This window comes from Helobdella robusta (assembly GCF_000326865.2).
Source record: "Helobdella robusta unplaced genomic scaffold HELROscaffold_59, whole genome shotgun sequence".
In the NCBI taxonomy this organism is placed as follows: Eukaryota; Metazoa; Annelida; class Clitellata; order Rhynchobdellida; family Glossiphoniidae; genus Helobdella; species Helobdella robusta.
In genome coordinates this window covers 969,328-994,998 of record NW_008705322.1, presented here as the reverse complement: position 1 = coordinate 994,998, position 25,671 = coordinate 969,328, and the positions used below count along the sequence as shown (strand labels likewise).

At 31.5% G+C, this 25,671-nt stretch overlaps 4 protein-coding genes across 4 annotated transcripts in view; 3 read left to right on the top strand and 1 right to left on the bottom strand.

Moving 5' to 3' along the window:
* Nucleotides 1-2,853: 2,853 nt before the first annotated feature.
* On the bottom strand, nucleotides 2,854-5,562 carry HELRODRAFT_180180 (hypothetical protein; the record flags this gene model as incomplete). The annotated part of the gene is made up of 5 exons (XM_009028925.1): nucleotides 2,854-3,470; nucleotides 3,611-4,012; nucleotides 4,269-4,499; nucleotides 4,736-5,078; nucleotides 5,497-5,562. 5 exons carry the CDS (start codon nucleotides 5,560-5,562, stop codon nucleotides 2,854-2,856), a joined length of 1,659 nt encoding a protein of 552 aa, XP_009027173.1.
* Nucleotides 5,563-10,357: 4,795 nt separating this feature from the next.
* HELRODRAFT_87612 (hypothetical protein) lies at nucleotides 10,358-11,662 on the top strand (the record flags this gene model as incomplete). Its single annotated transcript, XM_009028834.1, has 3 exons — nucleotides 10,358-10,825; nucleotides 10,931-11,057; nucleotides 11,337-11,662. The coding sequence occupies 3 exons, from the start codon at nucleotides 10,358-10,360 to the stop codon at nucleotides 11,660-11,662; spliced, it is 921 nt and encodes a 306-aa protein (XP_009027082.1).
* Nucleotides 11,663-18,177: 6,515 nt separating this feature from the next.
* HELRODRAFT_180178 (hypothetical protein) lies at nucleotides 18,178-20,909 on the top strand (the record flags this gene model as incomplete). The annotated part of the gene is made up of 5 exons (XM_009028924.1): nucleotides 18,178-18,356; nucleotides 18,880-19,338; nucleotides 19,448-19,607; nucleotides 20,490-20,577; nucleotides 20,692-20,909. The coding sequence occupies 5 exons, from the start codon at nucleotides 18,178-18,180 to the stop codon at nucleotides 20,907-20,909; spliced, it is 1,104 nt and encodes a 367-aa protein (XP_009027172.1).
* A 1,176-nt stretch (nucleotides 20,910-22,085) lies between these two features.
* Nucleotides 22,086-25,671, top strand: part of HELRODRAFT_87639 (hypothetical protein) — a gene marked incomplete at both ends in the record, with an annotated part of 5,500 nt that continues 1,914 nt past the window's right edge. The window contains 3 exons of the mRNA XM_009028838.1: nucleotides 22,086-22,160; nucleotides 22,338-22,391; nucleotides 22,691-22,817. Of these exons, the coding sequence (XP_009027086.1) occupies nucleotides 22,086-22,160; nucleotides 22,338-22,391; nucleotides 22,691-22,817 (256 nt within the window). The remainder of the gene's footprint in view (nucleotides 22,161-22,337; nucleotides 22,392-22,690; nucleotides 22,818-25,671) is intronic.

The window sequence follows — 25,671 nt, the reverse complement described above, 5'->3', positions numbered from 1 at the left end:
TATGTATGTATGTATGTATGTATGTATGTATGTATGTATGTATGTATGTATGTATGTATGTATGTATGTATGTATGTATGTATGTATGTATGTATGTATGTATGTATGTATGTATGTATGTATGTATGTATGTATGTACGTATACATGTATGTATTAATAAAACGGTAAGTGGGCATATATATATATATATATATATAAATATATATATATATATATATAGGCTTTGTTTTTATTTAATGAGTTTGATGGGAAAATCATGTTTTTATTATTTTTATTATTATTCTCATTGTTATCTTTTTTATTATTATTATTATTATTATTTGTTGTCGTTATTGTTTTCGTTGTATTTTTGCCTCCGACAAGTCTTGTACATTCCATCTCTGTCTTTTTGTTTGTTGTTATTTTCATATTATTATTGTTAGTAGTAGTAGAAGTAGAAGTAGAAGCAGTAGTAGTAGTAGTAGTAGTAGTAGTAGTAGTAGTAGTAGTAGTAGTAGTAGTAGTAGCAGTAGCAACAGCAGCAGTAATAGTAGCAGCAGCGGTAGTAGTACTAGCAGTAGTAGTACTAGTAGTAGTAGTAGTAGTTATTGTTTTTGTTGCTTTGTTTGATGTTGTAGTAGTCGTAGTAGAAGTAGTAGTAGTAGTAGTAGTAGTAGTAGTAGTAGTGGTGGTAGTAGTGGTAGTAAAAAAAGTAGTAGTAGTAGTAGTAGTAGCAGCCGCAGCAGTTGTAGTAGAAGTAGCTTTTGTTGTTGCTGCTGTTTGTTTGTTTATCTTATAATATATAGCATGTTTAACCTAAGACATACAGTCATGTTTAAATCTTCTTGAATTTTTTTTTGTTAGCATGGCTGTTGTTGTAGTTGTTGGTGTTGTTGCTGCTGCTGTTGTTGTTGTTTTTGTTGTATTTACATTTTTGCTATTATCGTCCTTATCAACTTGAATATAAATAATCTTTTTTTTTGCATTTCCAACAGTTTTTCATTTATTTTTCTATGCTTTTTTCCAGTTTATACTTTGTTTATTTTATTTCTGTTGTTTTGTCGTTGTTGTTTTTCTTTGTTTTTCTTTTCCGGTGATTTATATTTGAGGGTTATTTAATGTTAGTAAAATTTTAGCATGTTTGTCATTTGGCTGGTTGGTCGGTTTGTTGGTTGGTTGATTGGTTGGTTGGTTTGTTTGTTGGTTGGTTAGTTGGTTGGTTTGTTGGTTGGTCGACCGACATCATCAACAACAACAACGCTATCATCATCATCAACAACTACTACTACTATAACAAAAACAGCATCATCATCATCTTACCGTTTTTATTGCTTTTATATTATCGCGATTTGCAGTAAATAATAATGATGATAACATTGATTGCCTTTGTAATCCTATTAATGCCCCATAGTCGCCTCTTCTACTACAACTACTACTACTGCTGCTGCTGCTACTACAACAACTACTACTGCTGCTACTACTACTGCTTCTACTACTACTTACGTCTATTACTACTGCTGCTACTTATATATATTATTCTCTATTATTATTTTTATCAGTAGAAGTAGTTGCAGCAGCAGCAGCAGTAGTAGTAGTAGTAGTAGTAGTAGTAGTAGTAGTAGTGGTGGTGGTAGTAGTGGTCGTAGTAGTAGTATCGTTACGGGATGGAGAGCGAGGAACAATAAATTGTAGACATGCAATTACCTTGCCTAACTTATGAGGAATCGTGTTGCTTTCTATGTTTATATGGGTCAGGCGAGTATAAATTATTATTTTTATTGTTTATTATAATTATAATAATATATATTATTTATAATTATTTATAATTATTGCCGATATTGTTATTTATTGTTGTTGTTGTTTTTTTTTTCTGTTGTTGATGTTGTAGATGTGCGTTAGTAAGATTTGAGTTGCTTTTATGTAGGTTGGCTGTACATAACTAATTATTATTAATGTTATTTATATTATTATAAATATATTATTCATTATTATTGTTACCATCATCATCATCATCATCATCATCAACATCATCGACATCATCATCACAACTCACCAACGATCCCATGAAATGTGACATCTCGTTCGTATCTTTCGGAAATCTTTCAAAGAAATTTTAACTGGACGTTGAAAAAAATTATGTTTTTTTTGGAAGGAAATTTATTTTTATTATAATTATTAATTATTATTATTACTAATATTATTAATTATTTATTATTATTATTAATTCAAATAAAAATTTTTTATATATTCTTGCTTTCGATGTCGAATTAAACAAAGCCTTGCAAAGCAAATATAATGCTTTTCTTATATACCACTCATACATGCATGCATATATACATGCATGCATACATCATACATGCATGCTAACACTCACACACACATACATACATACATACATACATACATACATACATACATACATACATACATACATACATACATACATACATTTATACATACCTACATGAGTACATACACATGCGAATATACAAATATATCGAGGATAGAAAATTTTTTTATTTCATCGTATTTTCATATTTCTTTCATCTCTTTGTATTGTATTTCTGTATTTCGGGACCAATTTCTGTATTTACTTTGTTTCATTTTTATAAATCATTATTATTCTTTGATTAATGAGTTTGAAACGACAAGTTTGAAACATGTATTAAAACAATTTAAACGTAATTTTTGATTACACATCACCATCATCATCTCATTAGCATTATCACCATATTCAGATCCTCATCATCATTATCCATCATCTTCATTACTATTATTATACTCGAATCGTCATCATTATCATCGCTTTTTCTTCTTCTTGATGATGATGATGATAATGATGATGATGATGATGATATACGTCATCATCATCATCATAATGTCATCAGATCATCACATTTCCATGATTTTCCAACAATCCCCCCAACCATAGATTTTGCCCTAGATTTTTTTCTTCCCAAAATACCCTTCACGAAATTCCCCACTCTGGTCTGGAAAAACCCATCCAGTTTTGTTCTGCTAGCCAGGGGTTTCAGAAAAAGGTTGTTGCTATTTTTAGATTTTGTTGCTGTTGCTGTTATTGTTGTTGTTGTCATGGTGATGTTGTTGTTGTTGTTGTCGTCATTAATTGTCGTAATTGTGGTGTTGTTGGTTGACGTTGAATCGAAATCGATGACGCATAGATTGTTGAAGTAACTACTCTCATCGTCGTCGTCGTCATCATCGCGGTTACCATTAAATTCTCTCTCGCCGCCACCATCATCATCATAACCACAGCCGATGTAATCGTCATCATAATCTTCACGATCGTCATCTATAAGGTCAGCCCGCCTACGCGAATCACGTGACAGGGGGTGAGGTGAATTCCGATTGGTTGATCGCAGTTGGATCTGCCTAGCCACGCCCACCAACAGCTGTTCAATGTTGTGGTCCAACATGGAGGAGACCTCGATGAACTTCCGGTGGTGCCTTGTGGCCAGGCGCTTGCCATCTGGTGAGAGAAAATTTAAATTTACTTCATTCATTCATTCGTCCATTCATTCATTCATTCATTCATTCATTTATTCATTCATTCATTCAATCATATTTTATTCATTTATATTCATTTTGGTATGTTAAATTTGAACCGACCAAACTCATCAATGAGTCTATTTCTAACAAGGTCATTTTTGTTGGCCACCAGTATGACGGAGGTGCTTCTGCTGTACTTCAAGTTTAAACCGCAAATTATGTCGTTGATATTTTCGTTAATGTTGTTGTTGTTGTTGATGTTGTTGTTGTTGTTGATGTTGCTGATGTTGTTGTTGATGTTAAATTTCAGATCATTCAGAATTCTCTGAGCTTGTTTGAACGATAAAACATCGGCCACTGAATATACGACTATAATGCAACTACAAAATTGTTGTTGTTGATGTCGTTGTTGTTGTTGATGTTGATGTTGATGTCGTTGTTGTTGTTGTAATGTTGATGTATTGATGAATGTCAGAATCATTTCAGTGTCATCCAGTTTTACCGCTACTTCTGTCGTTCTATCTGTTTGATCGTTCATGTGTTTATCCATTCATTCATTCATTAAATCATTCATTCATTCACTCATTCATTTACTCATTCATTCACTCATTCATTTACTCATTCATTCACTCATTCATTCATTCATTCATTCATTTATTCATTCATTCATTAATTCATTAATTCATTCATTCATTCATTCATTCATTCATTCATTCATTCATTCATTCTTTCTTTCATTCATTCATTCATTCTTTCATTCCTCTTTTCATAAACTTACCATGGAAAGCATCGCCCCGCAAATCATTATCATTATTATTATCAGAGTTATAATTATTATTATTATTATTACCATAATTATTATTATTGTTGTTGTTATTATAAGCGTGTTCTGACGTCATGAGTTGTTTTATGAGGGTCGTCTTGCCAACACCACAACCGCCAGCAACCAGTACGATGTGTTTAGTGACGTCACGAGATTCCAGGTGATGGCCTGATCTCGAATCCACTACTAATTTTAAAAAGTTTTCGACGTTGTTGTTGTTGTTGTTGCTGTTGTTGTTGTTGTTGTTGTTGAATTGAGATTTTGTTGTTGTTGATGTTGTTGGTTCTTTTAAGAGAGCTTCTTGATCTGAATATAAGTAAAGTTGTGATATTTTTGCATCTTAGCATCATCATCATTATCGTCATCATCATCATCATCGTCGTCATCATCACCATCGTCGTCGTCGTCGTCACCATCATCACCTATTTCTATGTTAGCTTTCCTAATCCTAAACGAGTCGCCTCTATTTACAATTCCGCCATTTTTTTTCGTGGAAAAGTTTCTCATCCTTTGCAGCTTGGCCACGCCGATGTTAGGAATGAAAAGATCCCCGGCAAAATTTGGTGAAATTTTAGCGGAAACAGTTGGTACGTCACTTCCGGTTGCAGTGGCCGTGCTGTTGTTGGTTGTGGGGTTATAAAAATTGTTGTTGTTGTTGCTGCTGCTGTAATATCTTTGTTTATTCGTTGTGGTTACAGCCGTTTTCGATCTTTTGACTTTGTTTCTAAGGGGCTTCAAGGATGATAGCGATGATGGAGGAAACGGCTGTTGTTGTTGTTGTCGTTGTTGTTGTTGTGGCGACGATGACGTCACGATTATAGACGATGACGGAGAAGGTGGTAGTGGTGATGATGATGTTGACGTTAAAATCGTTTCAACGCTGTTTATCTCGATAGTCGGGGGTTTGTTCTGCGTGGTTTGGATGAACTGACAAACATACAAACAAATATACAAACATACAAACAAGCTTACCTGCAAATAAACAAAACATACAAATGTAGATAAAAACATACATACAAACAAGCATACAAGCAAACAAACAAACAAACAAAACATACAAATGTTGATAGAAATATACATACAAACAAGCATACATACAAACAAGCATACATACAAACAAGCAAACAAAACATACAAATGTAGATACAAACAGATATACAAACAGACATACAAACAGACGTACCAATACATATTTCCCGCTATACAAAAACGCATCATGTGGCATCAACAACACATCAGTTAAGGCCATTGATGACGTCGTTGATGTTGTTGTTTTTGGAGAAGATGGTAATGACGAAGATGACGTCATAGTTTGTTGTTGTTGTTGTTGTTGTTGTTGAGAGTCTATTTTTAGACTTCTGTTAAGTTTATTTTTAAACCAATCTTTGATTTTGCCCGAAGACGATGATGACGACGATGTTGATGACGACGATGGTGGTCGTGATGGCGATGACGATGATGATGAAGATGGCGATGAGTATAATGATGGCGGGGGCGGTGAAAGATAATTAAAATCCATTTCTGCTGTTGTTGTTGATGTTGTTGTTGATGTTGTTAATGTTGATGATTTTGTAGTTGTCGTTGATGTTGATGTTGTTTTTGTTGATGTTGATGTTTTTGCTGATGTTGGTGTTGTTGTTGTTGATGTTGTTGTTGCTGTTGCTGATGTTGGTGTTGCTGTTGTTGATGTATTTGTTGTTGTTATTGATGTTGTTGTTGATGTTGTTGTTGATGTTGTTGTTGATGCCGTCAAGTGAATAGACAATCTAAAATAGTTAAAAACATTCGAAAACCTTAATTAATTATTATACTCGAATAAATTAAATTGACTTTTAAATGTTGCAAAAAACTATTCCTTCATTCCTTCATTCATTCATCCAAGCAACTAACTCACCATCCATCTATCCACAAATTATAAAAACAGGTTCATGAACAGTCATTGAATACCGATAAGAAAACTATACTCTCTTATCTTATATCAACAACAAAAATTACAACATACGCCAGTATATATACATACATGCACACATGCATGCATGCATGCATGCATACATACATACATTCATACATACATACATACATACATACATACATACATACATACATACATACATTCATACATACATACATACATACATACATACATACATACATGCCTAACCATGGCTTGTTCATCAAAACGGGTTCATGCATACATACATACATACATACATATGCATATGTACACTCACGCTAATTTTTGTTTATTTTTATAGACAATAAAATGCTGATAGTTTATATAAACAATTATGCTTTCGATGTTTATTTTATCTAGACTTTTGCATGCACACACACACGCATGCACAGTGGTGGGTCTAGAAGGGAGGTGACAGACGGGCCATGCCCCCCCCCCTTGTGAGCAGCGTTGTTGTTTAGGGTGAATCAGTAAAACTTTCCGTTGTTGGCAATGTTTTTATTAATATTCAGTAGAAATCAGTTTTTAGTCAAAAATCAACCAAAAATTGACGCAATGAACCAAAAAAGGGTCTCTGGCTTACTGGCTTAATTTTAGCCACATTAGTAGAATTTTTAAAGAGGTGTTGTTGGTTGTTCAGTGTACAGCTTTTTGAAGGATTTGGGTTTGGCAGGTAGAAGACGATCGAGTTGTATGAGGAACATAGGAGGACGTACAGCCGAAAGAGCGTCTTACTGAAGATGGTTATGTAGGAAGAAAAAGGAATGCGAGTTTAAATGGTTAACAGACGAGCTCGTGTGCAACGTAAGTAAGGCTTCCAATTACTCAACACTCCCAGATACGGCTTAGCGTGTTACTTGGCTCGTCGATATAGCTCACATCGTGATGTGTTTATATGTGAACTGTCTGGCACACCTGAATAATTTTCAGTATGAAAGAAGGTGATTTCAAAGCGAGGCAAATTGTTTGCTCGGCAAGAAACATTCAACAAATCTGTAGATGTGGCCCTGTTTCTTCTCGAGAGTGTCAGGAAGTTGAAGGGTCGAAGCACTCGTTGACGGAAACTTCCTCAGAAGACTCTTGCTGAACGTTCGTTATGTTCGTGTTTTTACATACATACACACACACACACACACACACATACACACACACACACACACACACGCTCACACACACACACACATACACACGCTCACACGCAAACATGCATTCATCCATACATACATACGTTCATACATTTTATTAATAGAATGATCTTTTTTTTTACTCGCGTTTCAAATTTTTACCAACAATTCCATTTATATGTTTATTTTATTTCGCTGCTATGTAAACATTTTTGCAGCCTCTTTCAAAGGTAATAATGCTTTATCATATTTATCGGCGTTATCTCCCCCGTTATCACTGCATCATAATGACATTAACATTACGCAACAATGAAAGTTACATTACATTTCATTACAATAACCTCTCAATAGATTACAATAGCATTACAGTTTATTATTACAACAACGTGACAGATTACTACATAAATATACAATTATAATAAATTAACAATAGTACTTTATAAAAATAACATTATAGTATATGTAAAATTCGTACCGTTATAACGGAAATATTACAGTACAATAAATTATAATAATATTATATAATATAATATATAAATTATTTAATTACATTGTAATAATATTTCATTTATTTCTTACATTTAAAATACGTTAACTAACACCGTAACGTCTTTTAAAAGAGTTCCTTATTCAGGCGGGAAAATCCTAACAGAACAAATTGTTGCATCGTGTATTTAAACTTTTATCCTTTATATCGTATGATTTTTAAGAAAGTAGAAAAGGAGTTGTGGTGTGTGAGAGAGAGAGTGAAAGGGGGGGGGGAGAAGGAGAGAGATTCAAAGAAAAAAGAGAAGGTACATGGATGATACATTGAATGGTTAAGGTAACGTGGATAACAAAAATAGTAAAAACCATATAGGTATTCAACAGGTTTAGAAACATTTAGAAGAAGGCAAACTAAATGCAATGGTGTCAGGAAATAACCTCCGATTTAGACAAAAAAGGGAAAGTCTCGTTGCAGGCATTGGGCAGAACTTGTGTGACTCTAGAGATTTTAAATTTGGAATTGCAGAAATACACTGCCTAAAATTCATCGCATATAACATAACAAAAAATACCCAAACTTTTTTGACAACACGTGAACAGACTAACACGCAACTATGAAAATGTCTGAGACCTGCAAGTCGATAAGTCGATGGTCAGATCTTGCAAAATTTTTTAGGTCAATTTTTGGGCCCAATGTAGATGTAGATAAATTATTTTACGTGGGGAAAATGTTGACGAGATGAAGATTACGATCCAAGTTCTTGTAAACAAACGGAAAAACCTGGAAAAGAATAAAACGTCGGGACCAGATGGAACACACCCTCCTATCCTCAAGGAGTGTAGGGTTGGGGTTAGAAACTAAAAAATTGAAAAAAGAGAGGAGAGAGAAAGAGAAGGAGAGAGACAGAACGAAAGAAAGAGAAATCGAAAGAAAATGAGAAGGAAAAGATAGAGTCAACTATTTGGAGACCAGATGATACATACACACATAGGTACATTCACGCATACATACACACATACATATACATATACACACATACATACATGAATACATGCATGCATACTTGCAAAACATTCACAGGTCTGTGTAAATCATTCAACTGATTATTATTCAGCTATACATTATTTTAAATTTTATTAGTTTTGTTATTTTTATTTGTATTATTTATGAACGCATGTGTAGGGAGGCATTTAGAAACTCATTCAGATAAACTGAAAATGAAAGAAAGAGAAAGAAACTCAGAAACTCAAAACGGATGGAGAAGAAAGAAAAAAGAAAATATTAAGAAGAGAGAGAGAGAGAAAGAGAGAGAGAGAGAGAGAGAAAAAAAAAGAGAGAGAGAAAGGAGGAAAGGGATTTTGTTCTGTTACTGGTTAACAAGCGAGAAATGCAAAAGGCAATTATTGTTAATTTATTGCCTCTTCCAAAGAAAAGCGCCTCTCTACAAGGAAAAAAACTACCTTATTATAGCAAAAGTTATAACAATTTTAATTATTTTTATCATTTTATTAACATTATTTCACTATTATTATTCATATTATTGTTACAAAATCTTGGCTGTGAAGAAATAGAAGCTTTTCAACTGATTTCAAGAAGAAAAAACAATGAAGAAATGGTACTGCATAAAAATATTGTTTAAAATGTAACTAAAACCCAGACATGTTGAAGTGTAGCGCCCTATAATTTATTATCAAAAGGCACTTGTAAGTTCACTTTTTTTAGCTTCGATCGTGGTTTGTTATTTCAATGTTTTTGTCTTCATTTTTTGCACGTTTCATTAGTGAATTAGTGCAATTTTTATGAAACATAATAATAGTTATTTATTTTTTCATGAAGAAATAAAAATAATTCTTAGTTTGAGATAAGTTAAGCTGATTTCCAGGTAAGCAGCTACAGAAGCGCGCTTTAATTTAAAAATGTCCAAATGTGAAAACAAAAATTTCAAATGATGGCGGTTTTAAATTATGTTAAGTGGTTAATATAATTGATTATTTCAGATTAGTGTAACTTACGTTCGTTCAACTAGATAGGAACAGTTCTAAAAGACTGTTTATAACTCATGGAGGTTTGTGTCAATAATAAAGAAAAAGGATCATCATCACCATCAGTGATTATTTAAAATATGAATAATTAATTATTTATAATTCTTTATTATTATATATTTTTGTCATACTTTTTTATGCTCTCATGTGAATGTAGTTTTTTTTGTCATAGATGAGATATGATATATATTATATATATAATTATATTATATATATGTATAAATGATGTATATATATATATATAAACATTTGTCTCAAGTTTATATATAAATATAACATATGATTGTGTGGTATCTGATGCGATGTTGTGTGGTGTGTTATGTAATTATCCAACTTTTTAAACTTCTTTGATAAATCTATCAACTTATTGACACTATCTAATTAGCGTTAATTAACAAACTACAAAGGTGAAAGTTAATGGTGTATTACATGGGGAAATGAAAAATGATGCTGGCAAACATAAACAACACCTTCAAGAACCCTTAACCTCTCCCCACGAAGAACTCCAGTACATCAACCTCGTCAATCAGATCATCACCAATGGTCACTTAAAATCAGACAGAACTGGAACGGGCACTCGATCAATATTTGGCACACAGATGAGGTTCAGCCTTCGAAATGACACCATTCCCCTCCTAACCACCAAACGAGTTTTCTGGAAGGGTGTAGTCGAAGAACTTCTTTGGTTTATTGCTGGTTCAACTAATGCTCTCAAGCTGGCTGACAAAGGAGTCCACATCTGGGATGCCAATGGCAGTAGAACTTTTTTGGACAAATTAGGGTTTGAAGATAGGGAGGAAGGAGATTTGGGGCCGGTTTACGGCTTTCAGTGGAGACATGCTGGGGCCAGATATAAAAATATGAATGCTGATTATAATAATGAGGGCATCGACCAATTAAAAGAGGTCTGTCAGCTGAGTGGGCTGGCTAATTGGCTGATTGATTGTAATTAATTTAAATTGATATCTGATTGGTTGATTGATTGTAATTAATTCAAATTGATATCCTAGGTGATAGATAGGATAAAGTCGAATCCGGATGACCGGAGGATGATTGTATGTTCGTGGAACGTTGCAGACCTCAGCTCGATGGCTCTGCCTCCGTGCCATCTACTATTTCAGTTCTATGTTGCTGATGGTTAGGTCTATGGTGCTGTTGTTGTTGTTGTTGGTGGTGGTGGTGGTGCTTGTTTGTGATGTACTTGATGTTGTTGTAGTTGTTTGCTTTGTGTGGTCTATGACGCTGCTTATCTTTATATTCTGATGTTGTCCTCATTGTCGGTTCTGTTGATGTAGTTTTGTTGATGTTGTTTGATTAAGCTTTTGTCAGACTATTATTTAATTATTAACTAAATGTTAACTCTAAAAAATATCATGATATCCTATTTAAAATCAACCCCCACCTACCTAAAATTAGGAGAGCTGTCGTGCAGCATGTATCAGAGGTCTGCCGATGTAGGACTGGGCGTGCCGTTCAATATAGCCAGTTACTCTCTGCTGACACACATGATTGCCCACATATGCAAGCTTAAACCTGGAGAGTTCATTCATTTCATGGGTGATACCCACGTGTATCTGGATCATGTTGAGCCCCTTCAAGAACAGATATATAGAGAACCGAGGGAATTCCCAAAGTTAAAAATAAATCGAGTCGTTGAGAGTATTGATGATTTTAAGTTTGAAGATTTTGAGTTGGTTGGTTATAAGCCTTATCCAGCCATTAAGATGAGGATGGCTGTGTGAGTTTGTGTGCGATTGTTTTGAGATGTAATTAATTCAATTGGGATTTGTTTTAAATTTTATTTTCCCCTTATGTTTTGATTTTGTAATTTTAAAAATGTTTGTGTGTGTGTGTGTGTGTTTGTTTGTGTGTGCGTGTGTGTGTGTGTTTGTATGTGTGTGTATGTGTGCGTGTTTGTGTGTGTGACATTCTTAAATGAAATTATATTATTTGTTTTTAATATTTTGTACCTCCAGTTGCACATAGCACAAAAATTACTGGCTTTATTTATTTAATTAATTATTGAATAAGTTTGGGTTTAAATATGAATAAACCAATTTATAAACACTTTTCAAGTTTATTTCTAAACGACCAAATGTGTGTGTTTGTTTGTGTGCGTGCGTGCGTGTGGTGTATGTGTTTGTTTTTTGTTTGATCATTTCGTTTACTATCCAAAGATCCATACAAAACATATTTTTTCTGAATAATCAATAACATATAAATGCTGCAATGATCAAGCTCAGAGAAAATTTCATATCTATGTAAACATAAACAAACTGAGACAAGGCAGTATGTAAACGGACATCAATGGCCATATAGCACACAATTCGAGCTAGTTTTTTGGTATATGTATCTGCATCGAATCACACTGAATTGTATTGTGTATTGTATTGTGTTTTGTATTATATTGTATTGTATTGTGTTTTGTATTGTATTATATTGTGTTTTGTATTGTATTATATTGTGTTTTGTATTGTATTATATTGTGTATTGTATTTTATTGTATTGTGTTTTGTATTGCATTATATTGGGTTTTGTATTGTATTGTATTGTGTTTTATATTGTGTTGTGTTTTGTATTGTGTTGTGTTTTGTATTGTGTTGTGTTTTGTATTGTGTTGTGTTTTGTATTGTGTTGTGTTGTGTTTTGTATTTTGTTGTGTTTTGTATTGTGTTGTGTTTTGTATTGTGTTGTGTTTTGTATTGTATGGTAGAACGAAAATAAAAGCTAACATTGGCAGCGTCGAACCAACATATTTCAAACGGTTATCTATCTCAACTGATGGGTATTAGTCGTTTGGGAATCTATTTTACATATCTATGCTCCTGCGTCTATGTTTGTTTATCTATGTTTATATCTATCTTTGTTTATGTGTCCTTGTTTGTATGTTCATGTTTTCACATCAATGTTTATGAGTTTGTATTTATACATTCAATTTATTATTATTATATATATATGTATGTATGCGTTGTTGTGTGTGTCTGTATGTATATATGTAACCTTTGTTATATACATGTATGTATATCTTTATTTATGTTCCGCCATTTTGTATCGGCTCATCTATGTATATGCTCTTTGTGTTCATTATTATGCATACACACATGCATACATACGTACATACATACATATATAACACATACATACGTACATATGCATGTATGCATGCATGCATACATACATGCACACATTATATATGGAATTATTTTTCCAGTTCTAGGTTCTAATTTATGTTCTAAACCTATCTTTTTCAAACTTATTCATGTATATATGTGCATGTATGTATGTATGTGTATATATGTATGGATGTATATACAGAGCTGTTTTGTTTATGTTAACACTCCGATGTCTATGCTTAAAGTGTTTTTATTAAGCTGTCTATGTTAACTTTGTTTTTATATCCATGCATGTTGTTTGTGTATTTAATGGTAGAAGGTATTTATTTATTTATCTATGTATCGTCTTTTAGATATGTTTATGTATGTTTGTATGTGTGTAGATAGATATTTATAGACAGACATCTATTTTATAGATAGATAGACAGATTGATTGATTGATTGATTGATGGATGGATGGATGTATATGTTATAGTACATGTAGTAGAATGAAAAAAACCGATAGACAGCAAAGAACAAACAGTTGGCGATGGATGGAAGAGAAATTTTTTAAACATATTGATGAAATTGACCAATGGGGCTAATCAGTAAACCCGCCGTATTTCATGAATATGGATCCGGGCATTTTAGCGATAATATGTTATATTTATTTCTTTATTTATGTATACTTTTGGTTGCACGTATATTTGTGTGTGTGGGGGGGGGGGTTATGGTAGTTGAATTAATAACAATCTTGTTACTATTAGCAAAAAGCGCCTATGAGCGAACAAGCAAATAATAACTATAAATCATGAACATAAAAAAAAACATTATATGTATGTCAGTGTGCCAGCGAGTTAAAGAATGTTGATGAGGATGATGAGGAGGAAGATGAAGTTTATTTTTATTATTGTTATGATGGTGGTGGTGATGATAATAATGATGGTAGTGATGATAATGTTGGTGGTGGTGGTTCCGGTGACGGTTTTGGCATTGGTGATATTTTGATAAGTGATGACGATGATGATGATTCAAATAATGATGAAGATGACGATTTATGTTTATATGTGTGTGTATATATATGTATGTATATGTTTGTGTTTTTATATATGTATGTATGTATGTGTTTGTATATTTGTGTGTTGTTATCATCGTCATCATCTAAATAGCAGTTGAGTTTTTCAGTTTTTTAACATACGTTAGCTATGTAACATAAATAAATGAAACATTATATTGCTTTGTATGTGCAGTTCGTATATGTATGTATGAATGTATGTATGTATGTACGAGCGAGATAAAATATATATATATATATATTTAAAGATTAGATAGATAGACAAATAGATGAATGAATTATTGAATGAATGAATGAATGAAGGAGGGAATAGATGCATGGATGAATGCAGTTGTTGAGTGTGTTGGATGAGTTGAATTTTGAATTTTCATTTCAACGTTACCGTACTTCGAAGAGAAGATGCTTGTTTGTTTGTATGTATGTTTGTATGTATGTATACATACGCACGTATATATCTATATACTCACGTATACGGTCTTTATATATACATGCGTGTGTTTTTTACGGTCGTTTTTATTTAGTTGAGAAGTTTCTATTATACACATTATCAATAAGTTAAACGTAAATATTAATAATAATAATAATTGCAATAATAATTTTAATAATAATTTTAATAAAAATAATTATAATAATAATTAATAAAGATTTTTTAATTGCACGCTCTTTAGACTGCCGTAATCGAACTGGCTAAAGACATTTGGATTATTATTATTTATTGTTAATTTATTATTTTTAATTATTAATATTTATTATTATTAATTATTAATATTTATTATTAATAATTATTATTATTAATTAATAATTGTTGGTGCCGAGGTTTATTATTGTTAATCTCAACGACTTCACCATCAAATGTCATCCCCCCCAATGACCACCATCACCATTTGATAACTCGCTGGATGATTAACGCAAATAATAAGAATAATAAAAATAATAATCAAAACAACAATAAAGATGATGATAAAAATAATAATAATAATGGCTTTTGTAATATCCTGTTTATAAAATTCGAAAGTACATAGGTACACATGTATCTATATGGCCATATAATAAGTATTTATGCGTGTATATATAAGTTTGTATGTATATGTTTGTTTATGTGTATGCATGTTTGTTTGTATGTTCGTTTGTATGTATGTTTGGATTTTACATACGCAATTGCTTTTCGGTGTAATTATAAAAAGAAAACAAGAATAGATGAAGGAGATGATGATGAAGATGATGATTATGGTTATGATGATAATAAAGATATTGATTTGCGTCTTAATGCAGTTGTTGATTGCAATCATGGTAATAATAATATTAATGATGATGATGATGACAAATGATATTTTGAAAAAATACAATTTATATAAACGCATGTTGAAAGGTTAGTTTAATTATTATTATTAAAGAATTGTAATTATTAAATTGATCTTGTTACAGCAACTACTGCTGCTTCTGCTGCTACTACTACAACTGCCACTACTAATAGCGATAATAATAAGAGAAATCGCAATTAATATGAACAAGGATACTTCTATTCTTCAAACATCCTGTTACTAAATTATGTATGTATGCACGTGTGTACGTATGTTTGTATGTATGTATGTATGTACGTATGTATGTATAATTGTATGTTCGTATGTATGTATATATATAAATAAAGTGACTGGTTTACCAATTTTAAAATAATTTTTATCTTTATATGTGAGTAATTTTAATATATAGGTTATTATCTGTTTATTATTATTATTACGACTACTTGTGTTTGTGGCAGTAGTAAGTAGTAGTAGTAGCAGCAGTTGTAGTAGTGGTGGCGTTAGTTGTTTTATTTTCAATTTTATTGCTTATCTCGGCGCGTGATTTTATTAGCGAGAAGAGAAGAAAATAAACTTTCTTTTGGAGACATCATTATCTTCTTCACCATCACCTTCTTCCTCTCCATCATCATCTTCATCATCATCTTCTTTACCATCATCATCTTCATCATCATCACAACTCCACGACCTTCGTCAACGTCACCATCATCACCAACGTCATCATCACCACCATCATTATCTTAATCATCTTCATCGTCACTATGAGTGGACGTTGTTATCTTAATAACATCGTGCTAAGATGACGGTTATGCTGGTAGGTTGGTGTCTGTGTTTTTGTGTCTGTGTGTGTCCTGTTTGTGTGTGTGTCTGTCCTGTCTGTCTGTCTGTGTGTGTGTGTGTGTGTGTCTGCCCTGTCTATGTGTATGTTTTTGTATGTGCGTACATTTGCATGTAGGATTGTTTGTATATTTTTATCATTATAGATACTAGAACAAACAAATCGATATATATATATGTATATATAGAGAGAGAAAGAGAGAGCGAGTTAGAGAGGATTGACAACATCAACATCAGCAGCTGCAACAACAGTATCACAACCATCATCATCGCCAACTAAAGTTGTTCAAACTAGATATGTTGAATATATTGGTGGTACGATACTTGCAGCAGTAGTAGTTGTAGTAGCAGTAGTAGTGGTAATAGTAGTAGTGGTAGTAGTAGTAGATGATGATAGCAATGTAATTATTGATATCCCACCTTATATTCCACATGTCATGCCAGAACAACAACGTCATCAACAATAATAACATCAACAACATTAAAAATATTAACAACGATATATTCATCTTTTGATTCATTCGTTCATTCATTCGTTCGTTCATTCGTCTATTCATATATTCTTTCAATCTTTCTTTCATTCATTCATTCATCCGTCTTTCCGTTTTCAACAGGAAGTAGCAAAGAATAGAAAGTTTAATCAAGCGAGTCATGCAAAGAACAAAAAGCAAGCAAAAAGATATCAACAAAAATGTGTTGTTGTTGTGTTTTGTTGTTCTTTGCTGATGATGCTAGCCACTATTGTTATCTGCGGCTGTTTATGTTTTTTGGTCTTTATGTTGTCGCTCACTTTGTTGTTTATGTTATCTCAATTTATATACAATCTTTACCCTGCCTATTTTCCACAATTCATCATTAAACTTGAAGAAAATAAAATCTCCATCATATCATCACACTAACAGCCCATGTTTAGTGTTAACGTCACATCCCTGGGTTTGGCAATACACTCCTACTTTAAATTTTATGATATTTTTGTTGAAAATTTGGTAGAAAGTGTCAATTCCCAAACACAACATCAACAGCCTGAACTAATTGCTTGAACTAATTTTTAATGATACACCTCTGTTGTATAATAATAATAATATTCCTCCCAGTCATCTAATCATCACTTCTCTCACAAACAACGGAACGGTATTTCGCGAAGTTCTTTAGTAGGTACTCCCCTGATGATGATGACGATGATGATGATGATGACGATGAAGGCGATGATGATGGCAATGCTGTTAATGTTGGTTATGCTTGTAGTGATAATGACGTCATAAATGATTGATTCTGATGATTATGATGATGGTGATGAAAATGTGATAATGATGACGAAAATGAAGCATTTATCGCAAGGATGGATCGCGATAAACGATGATGATGACGAAAAGGGAGATGGTGGACGATGAAGGCTACAAAGATGATGATGACGACGACAAAGATGATGATGACAACAGAGAAGATGATTCAGAGAATTTTTCGCATCCTGAATATGAAACAACACATGATTAAAAATAACAAAATGCCAAGCAGGCAGTGTTCGTTTTTTGCTTTTATCATCATTAAAATAATGTTTAAATAATCCAACAATTATACCAGAGTTTGTAATTAATGCAATAATAGTGCTGAAATTTTTGCAGTGAAATTTTGTTTTGTGATCAAAAAACATTTCGAATATCTTGAAATAATGTTAATTAATGAATAAATTTATCAAAAAGTTTATTACACGTATTAACTTTTTTGTGTGTTATTTTTGCTAGTCTTTGTAGTAAGGTTAGTAGTACATGGTACGGGAATTTAAATTTTTAAATACTAAAAGTAAAACTGTATCGGCTTTCCATAATAATGTACCGCAGACGTTGAAAAAACTTTCAATAGATCCGTCGTCCTTAGCGTTAACGTTTTTAAATTCTTGCTCGCGCATTTCTTTCATTTTCAAATAAAAAAATGTTCTAAATAAATTTTACAAGATGGATTTCTTCTTTTCAAGTTTGAAAGAAGAACATGTACACTTCGTCAGCGGCCATGACGGTTCCGACCCTTTTGATGTTATGTTGACGGTTTTTTCTGCCCCTTTGGCTGTCTTCTTGTGTAGATGTTTGCTGCCTTCTGAGTGTACAACAGGACCGAGACATCTCCTCAATGGAAAGTTGTCAGATTTTTTGGCTTTTGTTTTATTTAACTGAACCATAACATATGCACATTTTGTTGTTGTTTAATATTTATTTAATAAATAAAATTAAATAATTAAAAATTAAATTATCAATTGAAAAAAGTATAGTACACTAAGTTACTAACAACTCTAAACTCTCTAGTAAAAGTCTAACTAAAAATAAAACTCCAACTACTAAGCCAAAAAAAGTCTAGAACTCTAAGTTATACTAGCTAACTAAAAGTAAAACAGTAGGTAGGTCATTGATGGCATTTTGATTTAAATTCCAATCTTGTGTTACAAATAACATCATATTTTGTTTTTAGGAGTAAATAACTTTTATTTTTTGTAATTTTATAAATAAAAAGTTTTTTACCAAGTAATAAATATTAATCTTACTTATATTATGCTAATTTACTTTTTAGTAACTTTTATGATTGACTAATTGGTCAATTTAAAATTGTTTTTTTTTTCATAAAATAATAAAAGTAATGTTTAATTCATCAATCAAACCCATCAGATATGCATTTTTAAACTTTTTTGTGGAGTATCTCATTCTCGTTGCCACAGTCCTCCTGTCTATCACATATTTTTCTGATATGAATTTAAATTTTTACCTCATTATATCTTGTGTTGGTATTCCATGGGCCCTGCTCAGTAAGTTATTATCACCAAAACACTTGAAAGTTGAGAGAATTGGTGATGATGAGGATAGTCATTACAGGGATGGTCATGCTAGAACAACTAATAATGAATCAAACAGACCAAATAATGTTGAAAAACCATCCTACATATCTGTACATAGATCATATGTCAATATTGCTACTGCCATCTGCATTTTAGCTGTTGATTTTAAAGTGTTTCCTCGTCGATTTTGTAAAACAGAAACGTACGGTTGCAGTTTAATGGATGTAGGGGTTGGTTCTTTCATAGTTTCCAATGCAATTGTTTCTAGAGAAGCCAGAGGTGTTACTAAAAGGTATTCCTATTCAACTAAATTTATGATTTATTTTTCTCACATGTATTTTTACATTAGGGTTGTTTGTTTTTAAACTACATGTGTATATTTCAATTTTTGTCATTTCAAGATTAGGTCTCAGACGTTTATTAAAGACTGTACTCTCAACGTGGCCATTGATTCTATTAGGAATGGGGAGGCTTCTAACTTTAAAATCTATCAACTATCATGAAGTTGTTTCTGAATATGGAGTCCACTGGAATTTTTTCTTCACTCTTGCCTTTGTTAAGGTTTTTTTTAAGTTTAACAATTTTTTGAATATTTTTGAACTAAAAGTAATTTTTTAATAAGTGAATTATTTTCTATTTGTACAGATTGCTTCAGCATTTGTATTTATGTTCATTCCTGCTTCCTATTCAACACTGATTTCACTAATTCTAATTTTTTCATATGAGATATTGCTTCTCGATTTTAAGTACAAAGATTATATATTATCAGACCAAAGGGACAGTACTGTAGATCAAAATAAGGAGGGTTTATTTTCATGTTTTGGTTACTTGTCTTTGTATTTTATTTCTGTGTCTTTGGGGAGAATTCTCTTAACTTCTAATCATTTCAAGTTTGTTTAAATAAATATTAAATATTTATTATTTGTAGTGTTACTCTTAATTTTGGGTTGATTTTAATTTAACTATACTTTCGTAATAAAATTTATAATAAAAAAAAATTACGTTTTAAATAATTTTTTTTAATTATATAGAAAGCATTCCATGATTTGTATGGTAGTAATGTGTGCTGTATGCTGGTCTGTAATGTACTACATTCCTGCCACTAGTATATCAAGAAGGATGGCTAACTTTTGCTATGTCATTTGGATTGTCGGTTTCATTTAATTTATTTCATCATTTAATACTATTCCATTATTCATTATTTTATTTTATTATCATTTTTATTAAATTATTGTTTTTTGTTGAGATTTTTCTAGTTTTAGCGATGTTATTCAAGTCAATGTTTCTGCTGGATGTGATACAAACACATCACCATTATTTCATATTGCATTCAATAGTACAATATTATTATTATATAAACTTCAATTACGTTTCTTATAATAGTTACATTTATAATTATATTTTATAATTAGGTTTTTTTTTCTTATTTTCATTTTTCAACAGATTACATACAATGTTCAGCTCTTGAGTTTCTTCATGCTGGCTGATGTATTGTCATACTATCTTGATCTTTACAGGAATGTAACAAATGGTGATTTTTATTTATTTATTTATTATCTTAATGTTATATATTATTTTTGTTACGTTTTATTGTTCATAAAATGAAATTAACATGATGCTGTTATTTAGAATCTTTTTTTTGTAGAATGGCCAAGAGAGCCGAGGTTATTGGCTGCTATCAATGGCAATGGTTTATTTTTCTTCCTACTGTCCAATTTGTTAACGGGGTTGATAAATATGTCCTATGACGTCATACACGCCAGTGATCTAGTTGGAATGTTGATTCTATTCATCTACACGTATGTCCTGTCCATGGTTGCTTATTCAATGCATTCCCACCATGTTAAGATCAAATTTTGGTGATTGTTTTTGCTGCAAATTAGTTGTTTTTGTTGGCTTCGTTTCTTTTTTATCGTTTTATACTAGATTAATTAATCGAAATGTGTATTATTCAGATTTTGTATTTGCAATTCTGTTTTGTTGGTGCGGTAGAGAGCTTTTTATCGTTGTTAATTGAATCGTCAGTATCTCACTCTGGTCGGTGTTCGCACGCTTACGTTTTTAATTTGACATCTTAAAACATTCGTAATAACTTGAAAATTTAGAACTTTATCGATTAAAATATCTTAGTTTATGTTCATTTTTCGGTTCAAATACAATTAAAGTTTGAATAAATTCTAATCTCCCAATTCTGTGGTCGTCAATGTCTCAATAAGGAAGCTAAAAGGTGGGTTGTTTATTTCATTAAAGTTTTTTTTTAGATTTAAATGTCCTCTGTTCTTTGAAATTTATGCTCGGTCAAATTAAAAATTTCTCTTCATTTATTTAGGCGAGTTATTTATTTTTGTTAGATATTTAAAATAACGTGTTTTAAATATTTTTGTAAAATTTTTGATTATTGGGCGCCGGCTCACCTCACATCTTCACAACTTAATATATATATATAATTATATGTATGTGTTATAACCGTGCTACCGAACGCATTAGATTCTAGCGTATTCTAGAATGCTCTAGTGACTGGAGCATTCTAGAGTATGCTAGAATCGGACCATCTAGGAGAATCTAGAAACGACGCTTCCGAAGAGTATATAAGGTATAAGTATATAAGTATTATAAGCGCACGTCGCAAGAAGATTAGTGAAATCTGTGATTAGTGAAATCCGTGATTAGTGAAATTCGTGATTTTGTAAATTCGTGACTCTGTGATTTTGTGAATTATTTAAAGGATATTTGATTTGTTTGTTGACGTCATAGTGATAGATTTTGAACAATTTAAAAGTTAATTGTTGCATTAATTTGAATTTGCTAGAAATAAACGATTAGTTGATTTCTTCTGTAAATAAAGTTTAATAACTAATAACTGTTTGGAGTATTTTATTCAATCAAAGATTTGAACCCGTCATAAATCGGTTACGACAGCGAGTATTATAACATATGTATATAATTTTTAGTCTAAAGTAATAAAATAATAAATTTTTTTATATAGATAGTTGATTTGATCAAAAACTAAAACCTGAAAGTAATCCCTAAAAGACAAAAATGACCATGGGTAACGAGGAAGAACTATTCTCATCCATGGCTCTCCCTGTAGTGGTGAGGCCTATCCTTGATAAAGTAAGCCAGCCATTTTTGTTATTCACAAATAATGTTTTCTGTCAAAATTATGACTAGGTTACAATTTTATTTAAAATTTATGATTGATGTTTTGATTGTAATTAAACAGTTTAATTAACTTGATTTAGTTACCTATTATGATTGATTTGTATATTTTATTTTATTTTTTATTCGCAGATGGAGAAAAAGAATGCAGTAGCAGCAAATGCATTAAAAAGTGGCTTTGCTAAAGTTAGTATTGTATATTCATAGCTATTTATATCTTATTTATATTTCTATTTATTTAGTTTTATAATTAATTCATTTACTTTACTTTACATTAAATTTAAATTCGTTCATAATTTAATTCATAATTTATCTAATTTATTATGGTCTATTTTAATAAATTTTTTCATCATCTTATAATGATTCATTGTAATTTCAATTTTTTTTATTCAATATTGATTTATATAACTATTGTCAATTTATCTTATAAGTAATTTACCATTATTTTTTCATAAATTATTATAATGTGTTATAATTTATTCAAGGTCGAGTCAGCCCACCCAGGCTTCACTTATCAGCTGATCAAGAGTATATTGAAGAAGGCTGAGGTTGACAATCAAGTAGATATGTGTGAATGTCTACTAAGAATAGAGGGCTCCAATAACTCCAATGGTTTCTTGTTTTTCTGTGTTTATTATTTTTGTATTTATTATTTATTATTGTATTTTTTGTTTTCTATATTAATTTAATATACATTTGATCACAGCGGATCTAGACAACTTTGATGGGAGGTCAAAATTTTGAAAATATTTAAATTTGGAAATTTGATAAAGGGGCCAAGAAACTTACAAAATTTGTGGTAGTGTAACTAAAATTTGGCAATATATTATTTAATGCTCATCCCATCGATTTTCGGTTGATTTTTTAGAATGTGGCGCAGATATAGTGAGTTAATCTGGTAGTTTGGCACTTAGGGCTCCCATATGTCCTTTTTTTAAGAGGACAGTCCTTTTTTTTGCATTGGTGTCCTTTTTAAAATCTGTTCTTCAATTTCTTTAATTTTGTCTTTTTTTTAAAATGTGTCCTTTTTTTGTCCTTTTTTTTCATTATTAAGTCTGAAAATATCAATACAACATCACATCATAAATATAAATCGATAATCAAGTGCTTAAAATAATTAAAAAAAATAAAATAATCATTTATACATCATAAATAATAATGCTGCTCTTAATAATTGTTTCCAGGTATATAATGCTTATGTTCTGTTCAATCTATAGATTAAGATTCCATAGTTCGAAATAACTTCTATAACAATACTATTTATGATTTCATGTCCATCTAACTTCACTGTGCGTGGAGCGCGTTCTCTTCTTCGCGTGACGTTTATATTATACAGCCACTTTTTTTAATCTAAATTTTTTTAATTTTATCAAATAAATTAATAAATAAAACTAATTTAAATTATAAAATTAACGATGTCAAAAAGAAAAAGCGTTTATCGTGAACAGTTTTCAACTGACTTTCCAGGGATTATAAAAAGTAAAAAAGGTGAAAATTATGCCTTTTGCGAATATTGTTCAACTGATGTTAGTATTGCGAACGCAGGCGTTTCATCTATTAAACAACATTTTGAAAAAGAAGTTCACAAAAACAACGTGAAAATTAAAAAGTCTACTGTCGGAATATCAACATTTTTTCATAGTAATAATTTGCCCACATCTAGAAAAACTGCTGCAGCAGAAGGAGCATTTGCATATCATGTCGCTTTTCATTCGTTATCGTTTAAAGCTGCAGATTGTACAAATCGTTTAATTTCAACTGTTTTGGCTGAATCGGAAACTGGTCGGAAATTTTCATCTGCTCAAACAAAAACGCAGGCAATCATTTCAAGAATATTGGCTCCGAAATCAATTGAGAATCTTTTGTCTGAATTGGGCAGCGAGCCGTTTTCTATTGCAACCGACTCGTCAAATTTTAAAGAAATCAAAACATTCCCTATCATTATTCGGTATTTTTCGAATGAAGGATTGAAAGTTAAATTGTTAGAGTTTTCAAATTTGCCAGGAGAAACGTCAGAATTGATTTTCAAATATGTAATGACTGTACTTGACAGATTCAAATTGAGTCCTAATAATTTGGTAGCGTTCAGTGCTGACAACGCTAATGTAAACTTTGGTGGAGCAAAACAGAATGGTTAAAATAACGTTTTTGCCAAATTGAAAAACATTCAATCAAAACTGATTGCTGTAGCCTGTCCAGCTCACATTCTCCATAATGCAGCTAAAAAATCCTGTGTTTTCACTTGACATTGAATCGTTGCTGTTCAAAATCTTAAGCTATTTCAATGGATCCACGCTGCGACATGAAAAATTTAAAGAATTTTGTGAATTTATGGAAATTCAATATGCTAAATTTCCAACTCATACTCACACACGATGGTTAAGCCTTCTTCCATTGATTGAACGAATTTTACAGTTATGGGGTGGCTTAAAATCACTAGTTCTATCAACGGATGACATTCCAAAGGTTCTGGAAAATTTATTCTCTGATGATTCAAATGAAATCTACTTCTGGTTTCTACAGAGCTCATTGGAGCTGTTTCAGCAAACTTTGCTGATACTTGAAAAAAAAGACCTTGTGCTTCCTGAAATGATAGAATCTGTCGAAAATCTGTCACAAAAACTCACTGACAGGATGCAGAAAAATTTTTTTGGTGCCATGACTCAATCAAAGTTACAATCATTGGAGGATTCTAATTTGGCTAATCGCATAGAAAAGGAGTTTACAACATTTTATTCGACATCTGTTGATTACATTCAGAAGTGGTTCAGAATTACTGATTATCCGTCTTCTTCTAAGTGGTTAATGCTGAAATCTGTCGATACAATTTCGTATGAGGATATTCGAAAATCTGCAGAGTTTCTAATGCCAGAAATTTCTGTGAAAGATTCTCTGTTTGATGAAACGAGTCTTCTAATTTCACTGTTGAAAGATTCAAAAAAAAGTTTCCACGAATTGCCCATTGATAAAAAATGGGCTGTTCTGTTTCAAATTTGAAGAAATTGGATACACAATTTTTGCCATTCCTACCTCGAATGCTGCTGTTGAGCGAATTTTTTCATTATGTAAAAAACAATGGACTGATGATAGAAACTGCCTAAAAATTGATACTGTTAAAGGTTTACTACAGGTAAAGTTTAATTATTCTTTAACATGCTCTGAAATGTACACTTACTTGTTAAAAAACGATGACTTAATTAAGCAAATACAATCAAAGGATAAGTATGTTGGTTGATTTCAGTAGTATGCCGGAGATCAGAGACTTATACAAAAAATTGAGAAACTGTCGTATAGATTGAGTACTACAAGGAAGGAACGCTAGTATTTTTATTATATATATATATATATATATATATATATATATATATATATATATTGTTGAAATCGATCGCTGTTATTAAATTATTTCTTTTCTTTTTTAGATTTTCCAACTTTCGAATTAGTTTTTTATGTTCGTAATCTAGGT